Raw genomic sequence first — 18,481 nt, 5'->3', positions numbered from 1 at the left:
CCAATGTTGTGTTCATTTCTGCTGTACATACAGCAAAGTGACCCAGTTATACATATATATACATTTTTTTCATATTCTTTTCAATTATGGTTTATAACAGGATATTGAGTATAGTTACAGGGATCACTCCTAATGCTCCATTTTAAATGTGATTTCTGTAGCTTCCCCTGGAGAACACATTGTCCAGATCTGGCCAAGGGTGTTCTGTCAGGGTGACTGTAGGATGAGCAATGCCAGCTCACTGCCCATTCCTCCCTATATAATGAGGCCAGGAAAGGTGCCACCCAGAGAGGTGGCATTGGGGATGGACAAGGAAGTTGTCAGAAATGGAATCTCGTATCTGTAAGGGAGTCAGTGGCCAGAAAGCCCGTTTCTAGAACTAGAGGGGAGGTTCCCTGCTTCTTTTCCTGTGACGGTCAGTTGAAGATGTCATAAGGAGTTGGGGAGATTCCACTTGCACCTCAGAAAACTGAGGTAATTGTTGGGGAACCACTTCTCGTCACCTAAGTCTGTGACCCTGCCTCAGGCACCCCAAGTCACTGGGTGAACCGCAGCTTTTTGGTTCCAATTCTGCATGCGTCCGGAAGAAACACAGAATATTAAATGAGGAGAAATTTGAGTGGCCAAAATATGTATAGCACCTCCCCACGTTGTGACTAAAATCCTGGCTGCATCTTTATCTTGTCATTTCCCTTCTAGGCAGTGGTACCAAGCAGAAAACAACAGAAATGGAGGCGAGGTGCGCTAACAATGTGCACCAGGAAGCAGTTTCCAGATCCAGAGAGAGCAATCTGGCCTTTAGTTTTAGCTACAGTTTTCTAATGAGTTTTTATACCCTTTTAAACAGTGCTTTAAAGTGCTTATGTAAAGAAACTGTAATGTTAAGGTATACTAGCAGATCTTGAATGAAAGTAAATGAGATCAAATCCCCCAGGAAAGTCTAATAACAAAGTGTTACTGTTACTGTTTTCTTTTTTAAAAAAGGAAAGAAAATCCTCAATTTTATCAGAATTTAACCTACATGAATTGCAAATCTTCTGTTTGGGAATTTCAGACAAAACAGTGTTAAAGGATAAAATGTATATTCGTGGCAATACAATATGAACAGCTCTTCCAGTTTTTAAGATGGTCTCTCTAGAGCATAAAGAATATTAAGAATCTTATTACTGCAGAATCTTATTACTCTTTCCTCCAAGGAAGCAGTCCTTTAAAAAGTTGTGTCCTGTGACTTTTTGAAATAATTTGCTAAATGATCAGCCCCATCGATCAGTCTAGCTCAGTGGTTCTCAATTGGGATCAATTTGCCCCCTCTCCCAGGGATATTTGACAATGTCTGGGGACAACCTGGGGAGGTGGTGCTACTGGCATCCAGTAGGTAGAGGACAGGGATGCTGCTAAAAAGGACAGCCCCTGACAATGAAGAATTATCCCTCCTAAAATGTCAATAGGGCCGATGCTGAGAAACCCTGATCTAGCTTATGGCATATACAATGATAAATGTCTAGGTAGGAACTAAAAACCTTTGGTATTGTCAGGTGTCCATAATTCCAACATGTTCACTTTATCTAGGGGAACATATATGGAGGTTTGACTACAGTGTTACTGAGACAATGCATATACCACTTTAAAAATGCAGCTGAGAACTTAGGCACCGCAGCATACAACAAATGCCTGGTGTTGGCAAAGTCATAATTTAGAACTATTCAGCCTTCATTTGTTTCTTTTAAATAAAACAAAAAGATCTCTAGGTTTTACGAAAATATATTAATTTTCCTTCCTTCTTTTCAAGATTGAGAAGATAGAGTGGGACGCTTGGACCTGTGTTCTGGGGCCCACCTGTGAGGGCATCTGGCCAGTGCACAGTGATGTGACTGATGTGAATGCTGCCAGTCTCACCAAAGACCATTCCCTCTTAGCCACAGGAGATGATTTTGGTTTTGTTAAGCTTTTTTCATATCCTGTGAAGGTAATATTGCATGTTTATTATATATACTTGCTCAGTCTCATTAATAACCCCAAATCTATCTATTGTATCTAAGTGGATTTTTAAATATTGAAGGAATAAGCAATCAATAGTTAATCTACAGTATCATGGTTATTTACGCTGTATAGAAAGCTTTGTGACATTATGTTTACTAGTTCGAGTCAGAGTCTCGTGGAGTAGAATTCCTCCTTGAAAGGCCGTCAGTGGACATCAAATCCAGCATCTCACAAACTGCAAAGTAAGATTTTTCTCTACATCTTGGACTGGTGTCTTTACTAGCATCCTTCTAGAGATGAAGAACTTACTACCACACAAAGCAGCCCAATTCGTTTGTAAATTGCTCCATTGTTAAAATGCTTTGCTCTATATTGAGCTGAATTTTTTCCTTTAGCCAAAGTTCTGCCTTCTGAATCATTGTTGAATGAGTCCAGTCTTCTGACAGCCTTTTCTCCAGCCTAAACATCTCCAAGTCCTTCAGCCACTTCCCGAGTGACATGGTGTCTAGCTCCCTCCTCCCTCTAAGCATAATCCATTTTATCAAGTCCCTTGACAAATTTTTTCTGTTTCTTCTTCTTTCAGTTTTATTGAGATATAACTGACATATAACACTGTGTAAGTTTAAGGTGTACAGCATAATGATTTGTCGTATACACCTCATGAAATGATTATCACGATAAGTTTAGTGAACATCTATCATTTAATACTGATACAAAACAACAGAAAAAGAAAAAAAATTTTTTTCCCTTGTGATGAGAACTCTTAGGATTTACTTTCTTAACAACTTTCATTATATCATACAGCAGAGTTAGCTATAGTCATCATGTTGTAGCATTATATCCCTAGTACTTATTTATCTTATAACTGGAAGTTTGTACCTACTGACTGCCTTCATCCAGTCCCCACACACACACACCTCTCACCTCTGGTAACTACAAATGTGATCTCTTTTTCCATGAGTTTGTTTATTTGTTTGTTTTGAAGTATAATTGACCTAAAACACTGTGTTTGTTCAGATATTACATTATTATTGACTATATTCCCCACTCTGTACGTTTCATCCCCCTGACTCATTTATTTTGTAACTGGAAGTTTGTGACTCTTCATCTCCCTTACCCATTTCAATTCCATTTTAAACCATCTCATCTAAAACCAAATTCAGGTCCATCGAGGTTGCTGCAAATGGCAGTATTTCATTCTTCTTAATGGCTGAATAATATTCCATTGTATACATGTGCCACATCTTCTTTACCCACTCATCTGTCAGTGGACATTTAGGTTGCTTCCATGTCCCGGCTATTGTAAACAGCACTGCAATGAACATTGAGGTGCATGTATCCTTTCAAACCATGTTTTTCTCTGTATATATGCCCAGGAGTAGGATTGCTAGATCATATGGTAGCTCTATTTTTAATTTCTTAAGGAACCTCCATAGTGGCTGTACACCTGAAAGTAGCACAACGTAGTTAATCAACTATACACCAATATAAAATAAAAATTAAAAAAAATAAAACCAAATTTGGTGATTCAGATGCAATCTGACCAGCTCAGGGTACAGTAGGACTCATCTTCTTGTTTTGATTTTATTTTTGCATTAAAACAAACTTAAGATGGCATCAACTCTTTTGGCTGCCATACCACACAACTGAATCGTAGATGTTATTCTCCCAAATGTTAAGGTTATCCCCTATCTTGGAGTAATGCAATTGATTTTCTAAAATCTGAGTAAGTACAGAACTTATTTGTACCAAATAAGATATATCTTATTTATTTTCCCTAGTTCCAGCCTGTCAACATCTTTGAAATACCTTTTCAAAGTATTTGCTTTCCCTTCCAGCATCCTCTGATTTCACAAGTGTGAGTTCCAAATCATGGAAAGAAAAAGACAGAACTAAACACCACCACCACCAAGAGCCCCCATTCATTTTGGCATTCTATTCATTAATGCACATGTATCAGTAACAGACATTTAAATCTGTCTGACCATGTCCTCATGGAGATCACATTCCTGTCTCTAATCCAGCAAGACATCATTAAAGCTTAGATGTCCTGCTGAAAGCCAGATTGTGTTGCTGGTATCCCTAATCTCTCCTAATAAACCAACCAATAAAAGATAAGGAGTTAGTTCACAGTGAACCCCTGTTGCTGCCTAGTCATCATTCCTTCCTTTTCCAAGTGCTTATCAACCTTGTGTGTAATAATTCACCCTAGAATTTTCCAGAGATTGCATCAACTCATGAATCAGTATTTGCCAGAGTCTACTTGTTTTCCCTTTTGGATACAGGAACCTATTTTTTTGGATGCAGCCTCTCCTGGTTTCTAAACTCTCAGCTATTACCTTATTTCAATGGTCACATTTAAACGTGTCTGTACTCAAGGGCAGGAGCTCTCTTTGGCCCTTTCTGGTTTGAAGAGCGTTCCCTTTAATAGAGGAATCATTAAATGCTAAACATGCTTTCTGTTCATATTAAACCATCTGATGTAAGAAGTGTTCCTAACTTTTCTCTCTTTTTCTTCTAGCCCTAAGTACATCCTTTTTTTTTTTGTATTTCCGATAGTTCACTTTATATTTTTAAATCTCTCACTTCGTCCCAGCTTACCCTTCCCCCTCCCCATGTCCTCAAGTCCATTTTCTACGTCTGCGTCTTTATTCCTGTCCTGCCCCTAAATTCATCAGAACCACTTTTTTTCTTAGATTCCATATATATGTGTTAGCATACGGTATTTGTTTTTCTCTTTCTGACCTACTTCACTCTGTATGATAGACTCTAGGTCCATCCACCTCACTACAAATAACTCAATTTCGTTTCTTTTTATGGCTGAGTAATATTTCATTGTATATATGTGCCACATCTTCTTTATCCATTCATCTGTCAATGGACACTTAGGTTGCTTCCATGTCCTGGCTATTGTAAATAGTGCTGCAGTGAACATTGTGGTACATGTCTCTTTTCGAATTATGATTTTCTCAGGGTATATGCCCAGTAGTGGGATTGCTGGGTCATATGGTAATTCTGTTTTTAGTTTTTTAAGGAAACTCCATACTGTTCTCCATAGTGGTTGTATCAATTTACATTCGCACCAACAGTGCAAAAGGGTTCCCTTTCTCCCCACCCTCTCCAGCATTTATTGTTCGTAGATTTTTTGATGATGGCCATTCTGACTGGTGTGAGGTGATACCTCATTGTAGTTTTGATTTGCATTTCTCTAATGATTAGTGATGTTGAGCATCCTCTCATGTGTTTTTTGGCAATCTGTATATCTTCTTTGGAGAAATGTCTATTTAGGTCTGCCCATGTTTGCATTGGGTTGATTGTTTTTTTTGATATTGAGCTGCATGCGCTGCTTATATATTTTGGAGATTAATCCTTTGTTAGTTGCTTCATTCACAAATATTTTCTCCTATTCTGAGTGTTGTCTTTTCATCTTCTTTATGGTTTCCTTTGCTGTGCAAAAGCTTTGAAGTTTCATTAGGTCCCATTTGTTTATATTTATTTCCATTTCTCTAGGAGGTGGGTCAAAAAGGATCTTGCTGTGATTTATGTCATAGAGTGTTCTGCCTATATTTTCCTCTACGAGTTGTATAGTGTCTGGCATTACATTTAGGTCTTTAATCCATTCTGAGTTTATTTTTGTGTATGGTGTTAGGAAGTGTTCTAATTTCATTCTTTCACATGTAGCTGTCCAGTTTTCCCAGCACCACTTATTGAAGAGGCTGTCTTTTCTCCATTGTATATTCTTGCCTCCTTTATCAAAGATAAGGTGACCATATGTGCGTGGGTTTACATCTTCAAAATCCTTTTCAGTTGTCTTAGCTTTTGACTTTTGCTTTCTTGAAACGGTACTAAAGTTGTGTGTAGAAGACTTTTGTGTTCATCCCTGGTTTTTTGCTCCAGCTACCTCTTCAGCCACTTTGGTTTCTTTAGATGCCTTCCTCTTTCCTTCTTCATTTGTTAGAATCTCATCAGATTATCATTTTGGGTAGCCTTTTCTAACAGACACTTATGATTATGTCCAGTGTTCCCTTCATTGTCCATCCCTAATCCCAAAGCCATCTGGTAGCCTTCTCCCAATGACTCATCACTTTACTGTCACCTATCAGCCCTTCCTATTTGATAAGAACTCAGTTCTGTGTAGCAATTCCTCACTATTTCTACATTTTTTGAATCGAGACTGCTAGCAGGACAAGTCAGGAAGTTAGTGATACCCTGGTTTTAGTGGACTCTTGGTTTGGGCAGGTGTTTAGATACCTGAAATCCCCACGGTACTACTGCATCTTGCTCCTGAGCTAGATTTAGTGTTGGTCTTAGGAGTTCATCATCTACATCCCCAGCCTGAGCAGGAGGGCTGTCTGTCTATCGCAGTAATTTCAAGCTGTGTTCTTCCGCCTCCCAGAGCTCCAGGAAGGCTCCTCAGGGACAACCCCAGAAAACAAGGTAGGGGCTCTGGGGCCCCACTCCTGCTCCAACCAGAGTCACTTTGTGTTTTTGTATTTTGTACATTGAGCTTCTGTGTAAGATTTTTTCCAAGATTTTGTTATGAAAATTTTCAAGCATACAGGTAAGATGAAAGAATGATACAGTGAACTCCCAGAAACCCACCACTTAGATTCTGTGGCTCATAGTAAATTGTTGACATCAGGATACTTAGCCCTAACTGTTTCAACTCACATATTACCTAGGGTTCAATATTTTTTTAGTATTTTTTAAGTAAAATTTATGTATAGTTGAGATACACCAAATTTTTTTTTTTTTTTTTTGCGGTACGCAGGCCTCTCACTGTTGTGGCCTCTCCCGTTGCAGAGCACAGGCTCCGGACGCACAGGCCCAGCGGCCATGGCTCATGGGCCCAGCCGCTCCGCGGCACGTGGGATCCTCCTGGACTGGGGCATGAACCCGTGTCCCCTGCATCAGCAGGCGGACTCCCAACCACTGCGCCACCAGGGAAGCCCCAAGATGCACCAATTTTAAGGTTCCTTTTGATGAGCCTTGACAAACATATACACCTATATAATCCAAACACCTCTCAAGATATAGAATGTTATCATCACCCCAGGAGGTTTCCTCATGCTAACTTCTGGGTCAGTCCCCACCCCCACTCCACCCTCAGATGAAAAAAACGATTCCAATGTTTTTTACCATAGATTAGTTTTCCCTGTTTCAGAACTTCATATAAATGGGATGATCAATTAGAAACCATTTTGTTTCTGGCTTCTTTCACTCAGATAATGTTTCTGAGATTTCTTCATGTGTGTAACAATAATCCTTTCCTTTTTTAGCTGAGTAGAATTCCATTGTGTGGATATAGCAAACTTTGTTTATCCACACAGCTGTTGGTGAATACAGGCTTTTCCCATGTTTGGTTATAATGAAGCTGCTATAAACATTTTTGGATAAATCTCTATGGACATATATTTTCTTTCTTTTAAATAAATATATAGGAGTGGAATTTCTGGGTTATTGGGAAAAATGTGTGTTTAACTTTTTAAGAAACTGCCAGATCTTTTTCCAAAACGATTGTATCATTTTACGTTTTCACCAAAAATGTAAGAGATTTCCAGTTGATAATTCAGTGTTGTCAGACTTGTAAAATTTAGCTGTCCTGAGGAGTAGATAGTGTGATCTTATTGTGTTTGTAACTTACATTTTCCTGATGACTAATCATGCTAAGCACTTTTTCGTTTGTTTATTGGTCATTTGTGAAGTGTTTGTACAAATCTTTTGTCCACTATTTTACATTGGATTGTTTCTCTTTTTATTCTTGAGTTCTACTGTGTAAGATTTGATTGAAGAAAAAGTTTCATAATTTAAAAGCATTTGAAAATCACTAACCCATATAAATCACTTTGATAGTATCACTTCTCTCCTTCTTTTTTTTTCCATCTGATTTTCCTGGTACTCTTTCCCTCCCAAATTCATGGACCCAGGCTGATGAACATTTCTAGCTGTACAGTCACTCCTCCAATGCTCTGTGTGTGTTGGCCACACTTCATCCTCTGTTATGGACTGAATGTTTGCATCCCTGCCAAAGTTCATATGTTGAAGCCCTAACATCCAGTGTGACTGGATATGTAGAGAGGGCATTTACAGAAATAGTTAAGGTAAAATGAGGTCATAAGTGTGGGACCCTGATCCAATAGGATTAGTGTCCTTTTAAGAAGAGACACCAATGAGCTCACTCCCTCTCCCCATGCACACTCACGCTGAGGAAAGGCTAGATAGGAACTTTCTATGTGCTCAATATAAGGGGTCCACAAGCCAGCAGGAGAGCCCACACCAGAAGCCAAATTGGCTGGCACCTTGATCTTAAACTTCCCAGCCTGCAGAACCATGAGAAATAAATAGCTGTTGTTTAAGCCACCCAACATGTGGATTTTTTTTATGGCAGCCCTACCAGACTAAGACAGCATCCCATTGCAGTGTTCTAGCACTGAATACCATGTTACCAAGTCTTGGTGATGCCTATGAGACTGTATTATCATCATGTAGATCTTTGTCCAAAATTCAAGTTCCATTTGTTAGAGTCTAATGTCATGTCTTCTTCTTAACCCTTTTCCTTGTTCTCCTTTCCTATGAGTTACTAGATCTCTCTTCCAGGCATTTTTCAATCCATGACAAACGTAAGTCCTTATATATGCAGTTTTACAGTTTAAAATCTCAGTGTGAGTATTAGTCCCCCGATAATCACATTGTTTCCAGCATCCATAAGACACTCTCCTTTGGGCTTCCCTGGTGGCGCAGTGGTTGAGAGTCTACCTGCTGATGCAGGGGACACGGGTTTGTGCCCCGGTCCGGGAAGATCCCACATGCCGCGGAGCGGCTGGGCCCGTGAGCCATGGCCGCTGAGCCTGTGCGTCCGGAGCCTGTGCTCTGCAACGGGAGAGGCCACAGCAGTGAGAGGCCCGTGTACTGAAAAAAAAAAAAAAAAAGATAGACTCTCCTTTGTCAGAGCCCACCCATTTGTCCAGTACCTTCAACCACATCCCAGAAAACCTGATGCTGTCCTTTACCTCCATCCGTATAGCTAGCCGATTGCTTTCCATAGCCTCCCTTCCCTTCCAATGCTGTTCCCCTTCACTCTATCAGAGAGGATAAGATACCACCATGTCATTTACATTTTTTATTTTATTTTTTTTAACATCTTTATTGGAGTATAATTACTTTACAATGGTGTGTTAGTCTCTGCTTTATAACAAAGTGGATCAGCTATACATATATCCCCATATCTCCTCCTTCTTGCATCTCCCGCCCTCCATATCCCACCCCTCTAGGTGGTCACAAAGCACCGAGCTGATCTCCCTGTGCTATGCAGCTGCTTGCCACCAGCTATTTATTTTACATTTGGTAGTGTATATATGTCCATGCCACTCTCTCACTTTGTCCCAGCCCACCCTTCCCACTCCCCATGTCCTCAAGTCCATTCTCTACTTTTACGTCTTTATTCCTATCCTGACCCTAGGTTCTTCAGCACCATTTTTTCTTTTTTTTTTTTAGATTCCATATATATGTGTTAGCATACAGTATTTGTTTCTCTCATTCTGATTTACTTCATTCTATATGACAGACTCTAGGTCCAGCCACCTCACTACAAATAACTCAATTTCGTTTCTTTTTATGGTTGAATAATATTCCATTATATATATGTGCCACATCTTCTTTATCCATTCATCTGTCGATGGACACTTAGGTTGCTTCCATGTCCTGGCTATTGTAAATAGAGCTGCGGTGAACATAGTGGTGCATGACTCTTTTTGAATTATGGTTTTCTCAGGTTATGTGCCCAGTAGTGGGATTGCTGGGTCGTATGGTAGTTCTATTTGTAGTTTTTTCAGGAACCTCCATACTGTTCTCCATAGTGGCTGTATCAATTTACATTCCCGTACATTTTTAAAATCCACCCTCAAGTTGTTAAGTTTCCTTCTCAGAATGTCAAAGTCTCTAGAGAGTGGTTCTTCAGAGAAGAATCTTGTACTTTGTAAAATTTTACAGACAGAGAAACTATATGTAAAATGTTGTGAACGTGGGGAAAGGGTACATAGCTTTCATCAGATTCTCAGGAATTTCTCACCTAAAAACAGTTAACAACCAGCACTGTGGAGACATATTCTAGATTCTCTATTCTTTCATGACCCAATGGAAGAGGAAGGTTGTGGTAGTGAGTCCTGATAGGTGTTACAAAAATGCATAGTTTGGCATGATGACCCAGAAAGACAGCTCATCTGACCTGCTGTGCCAGGTCTCCTGGAGACTCCGTCCATAGGCCCTCAGGGAACCACCAAACACCCTGCTCCTGGGGGAGCAGCTAGCTTCCTGGAACCTTCTAGTAACTGTGAATTCCCATTATTGTTCTATGGAGCAGTGATCTTGTTTCCTATTCTGAGAATCTTGAATCATCTCTGCTAAAAGAACCTCAGCTTTGTTAAACAGCTTCAGTGACTTAGAACTTTCTTTTTCTCCTGTGTGGCACTTTCTTTTGCCCTCCTACCTAACTCTGATCACTTTAGAATATTTTTAACTTCGTATTTTTCTTTTGGGTTTCTTCTGTCCTGTCTAGATGTACGAGTATAGAGAGGCATTTCTCAAGCTCTTTCACTTTCTCCTCTTCTCAAGAGACCAGCTTACATTTGTAGTTGATAAAATGGGTCAGTTCCCGCTTCCAGGAGGAAGACCAGCAGGACACATGGCTGTAGCCACTCTGACCGTCCTATTTGTTTCCATGCCTTCTGGATCTCATGTGGTCACACAGTTGTTTCCCTTGGAAATCCTTACTTTGCTCTGCCTATTCTCTAGCAAATAGTGGCTCTGGAGGGCTTCCTAGAAATGCTGCCTGCCTGCTTGCTTCCCTAATCTTTCTAGACTTAGTACTCTGCTGAGGGGTGGGCACTTCCACTCTGCTGTCAGCTAGGGGTCAGCCAAATACACAGAGATCTTGACCAAGAGTATTTCAAAGTCACGCACTCTCCTGCCTCTGTCTCCTGCCACGCCTCTGGGCTGGTTTCAGGTTTCCCAGCATGCCCGTCCAAAACCGTCTGGAAGCCTCTTGTCAATGATTGAATAAAGTTTTCATCTGAGACACCAGTGGCCCTCGCGTGACCTCAGAAAGTGCATGCAGCTTCCCACGTTGCATAAGGTATTCCCTGGGAGTCACTGAGAGGATAGAAAAACTCTGCCCCTCTCAGTGGCTCCTGCTGGAGCTGTTTTTGCCAGGCTGTGGCTCGTGTGTCAAAAATGGAAGCTGGTCTCTGGTGCCAGCATGGGCTTCTCACCGCTTGTCAGGACTGCACCGGGGTGAGCAGCTGAAGGATGAGCTACCCTCATCCTTCCCCACTGGGGTGGTGTGACCTGGGTGCCACTCTGAAGAGCTTTCAGTAGTGACTGATAAACTGGGTTCCGTTTACTTGGTTACGTTTGTTTAAAAAGGAGCTTACTTTGTTTTTTTGGTGTTTTTTGTTTTTTAAGGTGCCATGTCAACTCGTTTATTAATTGGATTTTTCAGTTCATGTCTTTATTTTGAGGGGGGTTGATGTTGTTTGTTTTTTTCCTTTTTCTTTGAGCTTACTTTGTTTTAACATCAATTACTTGAGTGTTTCTAGTGTTAGGAATTGTTTCCAGTGTCTGTGGCAGAAACTGTTGAGTTCGTTTTAAACCTTAACTTGCTGCCCCAGGATCATAAGAAGGCCCTTGCTCTTCTGTCACAGCCTGGGCTGTGGTATAAAACCCACTGTGGGGGATGACCAGGGAGACATTTCTGATCTCTAATTTCAACCAGACTTGCCATCAGGAGTTTGCACTAGAGACCTATGGAGAATGCACATTTGATACTTGAGAGGAGCAAAAACAAGCTTTTTATACTTTCTTAGGCTCCTTCCAGAAATAGGTTCTGTAGCTTGCATTTTATTCATTCCCTCACAGACTATCTGCTGAGGACCTACGAGGCAGAAAATGCTTTAGGGAAGAAAGAGAGCTAATCCCTGCCCTCGTGGAGCTTACACTCTACAAAAATATAGGGAAATTACTACTTACATGAATCGTTTCCTTTGTATCCAGTGGAAACTACTCTAGAGAGTAACAGGGATGAAATAGTCCAGAAACAGGAATAATGAGACTCCCAGTGGGGTCATCGCCACTTTCCGGCTTTGCAGGGCCAGCACGCGAGATTCAAGAGGTACGTGGGGCACAGTGCCCACGTCACCAACGTGAGATGGCTGCACAATGACTCTGTGCTGCTCACGGTGGGCGGTGCCGACACGGCCCTGATGATCTGGACGAGGGAGTTTGTGGGGACCCAGGAGAGCAAGCTGGCGGACAGTGAGGAGTCGGACACTGACGCGGAGGAGGATGGAGGTGAGCCCAGTGGCTGGCGCCAGCCACGCCTTCCTCCACACCTGCTCCCGCACCACCGCAAACCAACTCTGCTCCCTTCCCGTGTCTTTCTGTTTGAGGCTATGACAGTGACGTTGCTAGAGAAAAGGCCGTCGATTACACCACCAAGATCTGTGCTGTGAGCATCAGGGAGATGGAAGGCACCAAACCACACCAGCAGATGAAAGAAGTTTCAGTGGAAGAAAGGTACGGTGTTGCCAGGTTTGCTTGCATTTATTACTCTTGACAAGAAACTCGTTGAAAGCAGAGTGCATCTTCTTTGCACTCAAAGCTGCTACTTAAGCTAGTCTTTATCTATGTATATGCACAGAGTCTTAACCTGCGCACAGGCTTAAGCTGAGGGAAACTGCCCACAGCCTTTAATGTGAGGAGAGGGTGGGTTACACTTTGCAGAAGTTGTTTATGGAAAATGACTTGATTAGACATGAGATTTGGTTAGGCCAGGCTTCCCTTTGCCTAGAGAGGATGTCAGGGCAGCCCAAACCTGTCCTGAATGTGATGGCTGATGGGAGAGCATGCTGACTGGGGAGGTGGGGGGAAGGCAGACTTCTAAGGTCTAGGAGGAATATCTGTGGATTGTGAAAAATAATCCTCCATTCTGCCCAGAGTCTGTGCATTGCGCCGCATCACTTGGTGTGCCTTCTCTTATGTGTCTTCACCTGCCTAGATGTGTTCAGGCGTGTTTGACCATTCCAGGCCTAACCAATTTGATTTTGTTGCTGTGGATCCTCTGTGTAGAAAGGGTTTCTGGTATTATTTTGGTGTGCTTTCTGATGTGCTACTGTAAGTATTGATAAAACACTTTAGCATTTCTAAAAAACAAACAAAAACTCATAATTACTACAATTACTTGATTTACCATATTCATACTAAGGAGGATAAATATTGAATAACAACTCTAACATCCAAAGAGAATTTCATGGATCTCAAAGATGTTTAAGAATTCTCTGTGGGCTCTTTCCACTGACATGGGTTCAGTGTTCACATGTACCCTGGTCCCATGATGTATAATTAATGTGGTTCAAGTTGTTTTTTGCATTCAGCATGGCTTTCTGCCTAATAAGTATTTACTAAATCTAATCTATCACCTTTTACTATTAGGTGGAAATTTAAATACAAAGAAATAAAATGTCATTTCTCCTCCTGCTTCAGTTTAGTGCCAGATGTTAAAATAAGCCTGATAAATGGTGGGTGTGCTACAGGCAAGAGGATTGAATTGATGCAAAAAAAAACAAAAAAACCCTAATTCTTCCCTAGCATCTTTGTTAAATGTTACTATGAGGGTTCAGAGTTCTCTTTTAATAATAAAAAAAAAAGATTTTTCTGCAGTAGTCTGTAAGTTACAGTTCATTTTGCTTGCAACATGGTTATTTAGTGGCCACAAAGAGGAAATATTTTTAAAGGAACTAATTCTAAAAATAAAGAAAAATTTTTAAAAATCATATGCACATAAGTACATGAATAAGCTTCCCACTTAAATAATCCACTCTAAAATAAACATTTGAACTAAATTACACATTCTTTTGAAAAAAAAATACCCAACCTTTCCAGTTTCACATAACATTATGAAATGAGTTGACTTGGCTATTATTCCAAGGTTGTTTCTGGCTGCTTGCTACAACTCAGTGATTCTTCATGCGGAGATTTAGACTGGCCGCTAAGATATAGAAATCTAATCACATTCCTAAATCCAAACACTACAGCTAGTTTCTAACCTAAAATAAGGTTCACCTGAACCTCTCTTGGTCTTGGTGTCTCTTTGGGCAGGTCTGTAAAAATCTCATACCTGCCCAATTTAGGAAGAGGTAAGAAACGTGAAGATAGAGAGGACCCTAAGAATTTTCAGTCCTAAAATCCAGAATTTTGAAGCTCCCTCATTTTCTTCATCACACAAGGTCATCATAGATTAGCATACACAGGATTGACTTTTTTTTAATATGAAAGAAAAAATGCTTCATAGTGTTATGAGATACAGGGGTAGGCATTTCACCACTTTACTGGCATTTAAAAAAATAATTCACACCAGGGTGTGTGAGTAAAACATGCAGTGAAGAAGATATAAATCCAGCGTCCAAAGGAATAGTCAAGCCTTTTCTATACATAGCAATGTCTTCGATAACTTTAAGAAGCCTTGACAGCATCAGTTCCCAGAGGGGGCTGTAACCATAGAGCAGGATGCCAGCTGCACAGCATGCTGGGAACTAAGCAGGACCACACCAGGAATGGGCGAAGGGAGAAGGAGTAGTAAGTGGTGTCTGAGTTAGCAGCCTCCATGGTCATGAGTCAGTTCCTAATCAGAACTGAGAACAAGCAGTCTCCTCCAATCCTTGTCAGTAATTTTAGGGAAGCTTGAACCTCAGAGATAGGACTGTAGGCAGCTTCCAACCTGCAAAAGAAAGGGGTGCCAGGCGAGGCAGACATTCAGAGAATTTGTGAGAAAGCAGGATGAGAGAGGGAACGTGGGGCAGGGCCAAGCCCTTGGGGTAGGGGGGACTCCAAACAATAAGTCAGGCAGACAGCTTCCCTGAGTCCTCCACCTGGAGCGCAAAATGGGCTCCACAGGCTCCAGCATGCCAGGCGTGAGAGAGAGGCAGCATCTCAGACGTCAGGTGCAGGGGGCCAGGCATCAAACACCCAGGTTCTCCCTGGGAATATTCGGGACTGTCAACCTTGACACTGCTCCCTTTGACTACTTCAAGCCCTACTGACCAGGGACTGTCCTTGACCTTCCCTTCATTGTTCCCTTCTGTGTATACCTGCAGATACCTGGGTGCCTGTTCTATGTACCTGTGCCGAGGCATGCACCAATAAGACTAACGGGAGACAAATACTTGAGGACCCCAGGAGATGTGAGCTTGGAACACCCACTCAGTGCAGGGACTTATCTTGCCTCCTACCAATGTTTCAGGCAGTTCTACTTCTGGTTTAAATCCCTTTCCACCTTAGAACCTGTGAGATGAGTGTGGCATCTGTCATACTGAGAACGGTGCCTTGAAGGCAGCTGCACATTATGTATCAATCAGTTTTTAAGCAACTGAATCCCTACTTCCTAAAATTTATGATAGTCATAGATTGTTTCTAATTAGACTCGTTTGATTTTTAAGTAGCTGGAAGGCTTTTGATTACGCTTTTTTGTATAATTCGAACACACTGTGAGTTCTTATTCTTCAGAAGCCATACGATCTTCAGTTTCAGTCTTTCAACAGGTGGGAAAGCTGAGAGAAATGTGTAATTGCTCTCAAAAGAATACTAGGCTACACCTACCAATATGCAGTCCCTTCCAGGTGCTTACCGAGCATGCTGGTCTTTTCTTTAGCACGCCAGACTGTCTTGCTTCCTTGAACCAGCCACACCTGTCCAGCTAGCACCTAGCCTTGCGTGAACTGTTGGGTCATCCTGGCGCTCAGCAGCCATCTGTGGCATTTATGTGGCTGAGGAAGGTCAGGAAGTCTTTTCCATCGTCAGGAATCCATGCTTCCAGAACCTCGTCTAGTGCTCAGAATGCACGCTCATCTTTGGTTTTCCTGTCCCAAGCAGAGAATCTGGTCTCTATTGAGTGCGCATTAGTTTGTTCCCCATAACTACTAGAGATTGCTTAAATTATTGTAGACCTGAAATAGAAAAAAGTAGGCTCAAAAAGTCATAAGGTTATATGGATATTTTTAAATGTAACTTTTTTTTGGCTTTGTTTGAATAGGAGCTTTTTCCTGTCTTTGCACCATGTTATATATTGTATTTCTAAAGACTGCATTGGATACTCTTATCTAAAACTTCAGAAATCTTTCTTTTCTGGTTTCGATTCTTGGCTCAGGCTCCCCTAGAGTTGGCTTCAAAGAATATATAAATATAAGACAACTAATATCTTAGATAGAATTTCATAAAAGTGGTAGACAGTGAAAGGAATAACCTAAGTCTTTCACACTTGGCCTAAACTCTGTGTCAGTTGTGACCCCAGCAAGAAAGAAAGATACTCTGAAAAGGAAGTAATTTGGGGAGAGCTTAATGAAGGGACTGTTAGCAAAGGTGTGGGCAGGATTAAAAGAAACAATAGGGGGGCTTCCCTGGTGGCACAGCTGTTAAGAATCCGCCTGCCAATGCAGGGGACACGGGTTCGAGCCCTGGTCCGGGAAGATCCCACATGCTGCGGAGCAACTAAGCCCGTGCACCACAACTGCTGAGCCCACGTGCCACAGCTCCTGAAGCCTGTGTGCCTAGAGCCCGTGCTCTGCAACAAGAGAAGCCACTGCAATGAGGAGCCATTGTACCGCAACAAAGAGTAGCCCCTGCTCACCGCATCTAGAGAAAGCCCACACGCAGCAATGAAGACCCAACACAGCCAAAAGATAAAATAATAAGATAAATTAAAAAAAAAAAAAGAAAAGAAACAATAGGGATGGGGTAGCACCTTGGGGATAGTAAGTCATTACCATCCCAGAGACAGAAGGGGCAAGTGCAGGAAGCTCTTGCCAGACGTGGAGAAGGTAGCTGCGGGAGCAATCCACCTTACAGGAGCTGAGACCTGACGGGGAGGGTTGAAGGTAACTAACGTGAGCCCCAGCAAGGAGGTACTGAAGGAATAGATGCCTCAATTGCATTCTCCTCTCACTCACTAATCTTCTACTGGTGCCTCTCTTTAGCTGAATCCAGTCAGAACCGGAAGGGCAAGACAGTCCATTGAAAGAGTCCACAACAGCCCAGCCATGGAGGGCACAGAACAGGAGAGAAGGGTGGAGGGTGGATTTTGGAGGGACACATGGAAAATATCGGCTCATTCTTAAATTTTTTTCCTAATGGAAACTGGTGTTATTATCACAGAAGAGAACTTCAGGCCAGTAATTACTATCCTTTATAAATGCCTTTGAATATGTAAAGGTGTTTATTACCTAATATTATAACTGTATATATACAATCAAAGATGCCAGTAAATACAGCTAAATCAATATCAAGAATTATTAGAGACACTTAAAACTTTACCTAATTTAAGTGGGACAGTCTTGATGAGCCATAGTTTTTACACCATTGTCTAGGAGTGCCTCAAGAATCAACTCATAAAAGATGAGAATTATAAAATCAATATTTTATAAAATCAGTATTTTGTAGTCACATTGCATTTTTATATTCCACAGTATCTTTTTTTGCATTATTTTTTTAATAGATCTTTATTGGAGTGTAATTGCTTCACAATACTGTGTTAGTTTCTGTTGCACAACAAAGCGAATCAGCCGTATGAATACGCATGTCCCCATATCTGCTCCCTCTTGAGCCTCCCTCCCATCCTCCCAATCCCACCCCTCTAGGTCATCGCGCAGAGCACCAAGCCAATCTCCCTGCGCTATGCTGCTGCTTCCCACCGGCCAACTATTTTACACTCGGTCCTGTATATATGTCGTTGCTACTCTCACTTTGCCCCAGCTTTCCCCTCCCACCCCAGGTCCTCAAGTCCATTCTCTATGTCTACCTCTTTATTCCTGCCCTGAAACTAGATTCATCAGTACCATTTTTTTTTTGGTTCCATATATATGCGTTAGTGTGCGGTATTTGTTTTTCTCTTTCTGACTTACTTCACTCTGTATGACAGACTCTAGGTCCATCCACCTCACTACAAATAACTCAGTTTCATTTCTTTTTCTGGCTGAGTAATATTCCACTGTATATATGTGCCACATCTTTATCCATTCATCTGTCGATGGACATTTAGGTTGGTTCCATGTCCTTGCTATTGCAAATAGTGCTGCAGTGAACATTGTGGTACAAGACTCTTTTTGAATTATGGTTTTCTCAGGGTATATGCCCTGTAGTGGGATTGCTGGGTCATATGGTAGTTCTATTTTTAGTTCTTTAAGGAACCCACATACTGTTTTCCATAGTGGTTGTATCAATTTACATTCCCACCAGCAGTGCAGAAGGGTTCCCTTTTCACCACACCCTTTCCAGCATTTATTCTTTCTAGCTTTTTTGATAATGGCCATTCTGACTGGTGTGAGGTGATACCTCATTGTAGTTTTGATTTGCATTTCTCTAATAATTAGTGATGTTGAGCATCTTTTCATGTGCCTCTTGGCCATCTGTATGTCTTCCTTGGTGAAATGTCTATTTAGGTCTTCCGCCCATTTTTTAA

At 41.4% G+C, this 18,481-nt stretch overlaps 1 protein-coding gene across 2 annotated transcripts in view; it reads left to right on the top strand.

Annotated features, from left to right (window-relative positions):
* The window catches only part of EML6 (EMAP like 6), a 297,088-nt gene that overhangs the window by 236,354 nt on the left and 42,253 nt on the right, over positions 1-18,481 (top strand). The window contains exons 25-27 of one of the 2 annotated variants that reach the window (XM_024752945.1): positions 1,790-1,966; positions 12,123-12,324; positions 12,423-12,549. In XM_024752945.1, coding sequence (XP_024608713.1) covers positions 1,790-1,966; positions 12,123-12,324; positions 12,423-12,549 — 506 coding nt within the window. Of the gene's footprint in view, positions 1-1,789; positions 1,967-12,122; positions 12,325-12,422; positions 12,565-18,481 lie in introns of both variants that reach the window. The other variant, XM_024752946.1, reaches the window with a different exon arrangement.

Source organism: Neophocaena asiaeorientalis, unplaced genomic scaffold (genome assembly GCF_003031525.2).
Source record: "Neophocaena asiaeorientalis asiaeorientalis breed wild unplaced genomic scaffold, Neophocaena_asiaeorientalis_V1.1 scaffold100, whole genome shotgun sequence".
NCBI classification, from domain to species: domain Eukaryota; kingdom Metazoa; phylum Chordata; class Mammalia; order Artiodactyla; family Phocoenidae; genus Neophocaena; species Neophocaena asiaeorientalis.
Note: the sequence above shows the minus strand (reverse complement) of the source record. Positions and strands in the feature narration are given on the sequence as shown.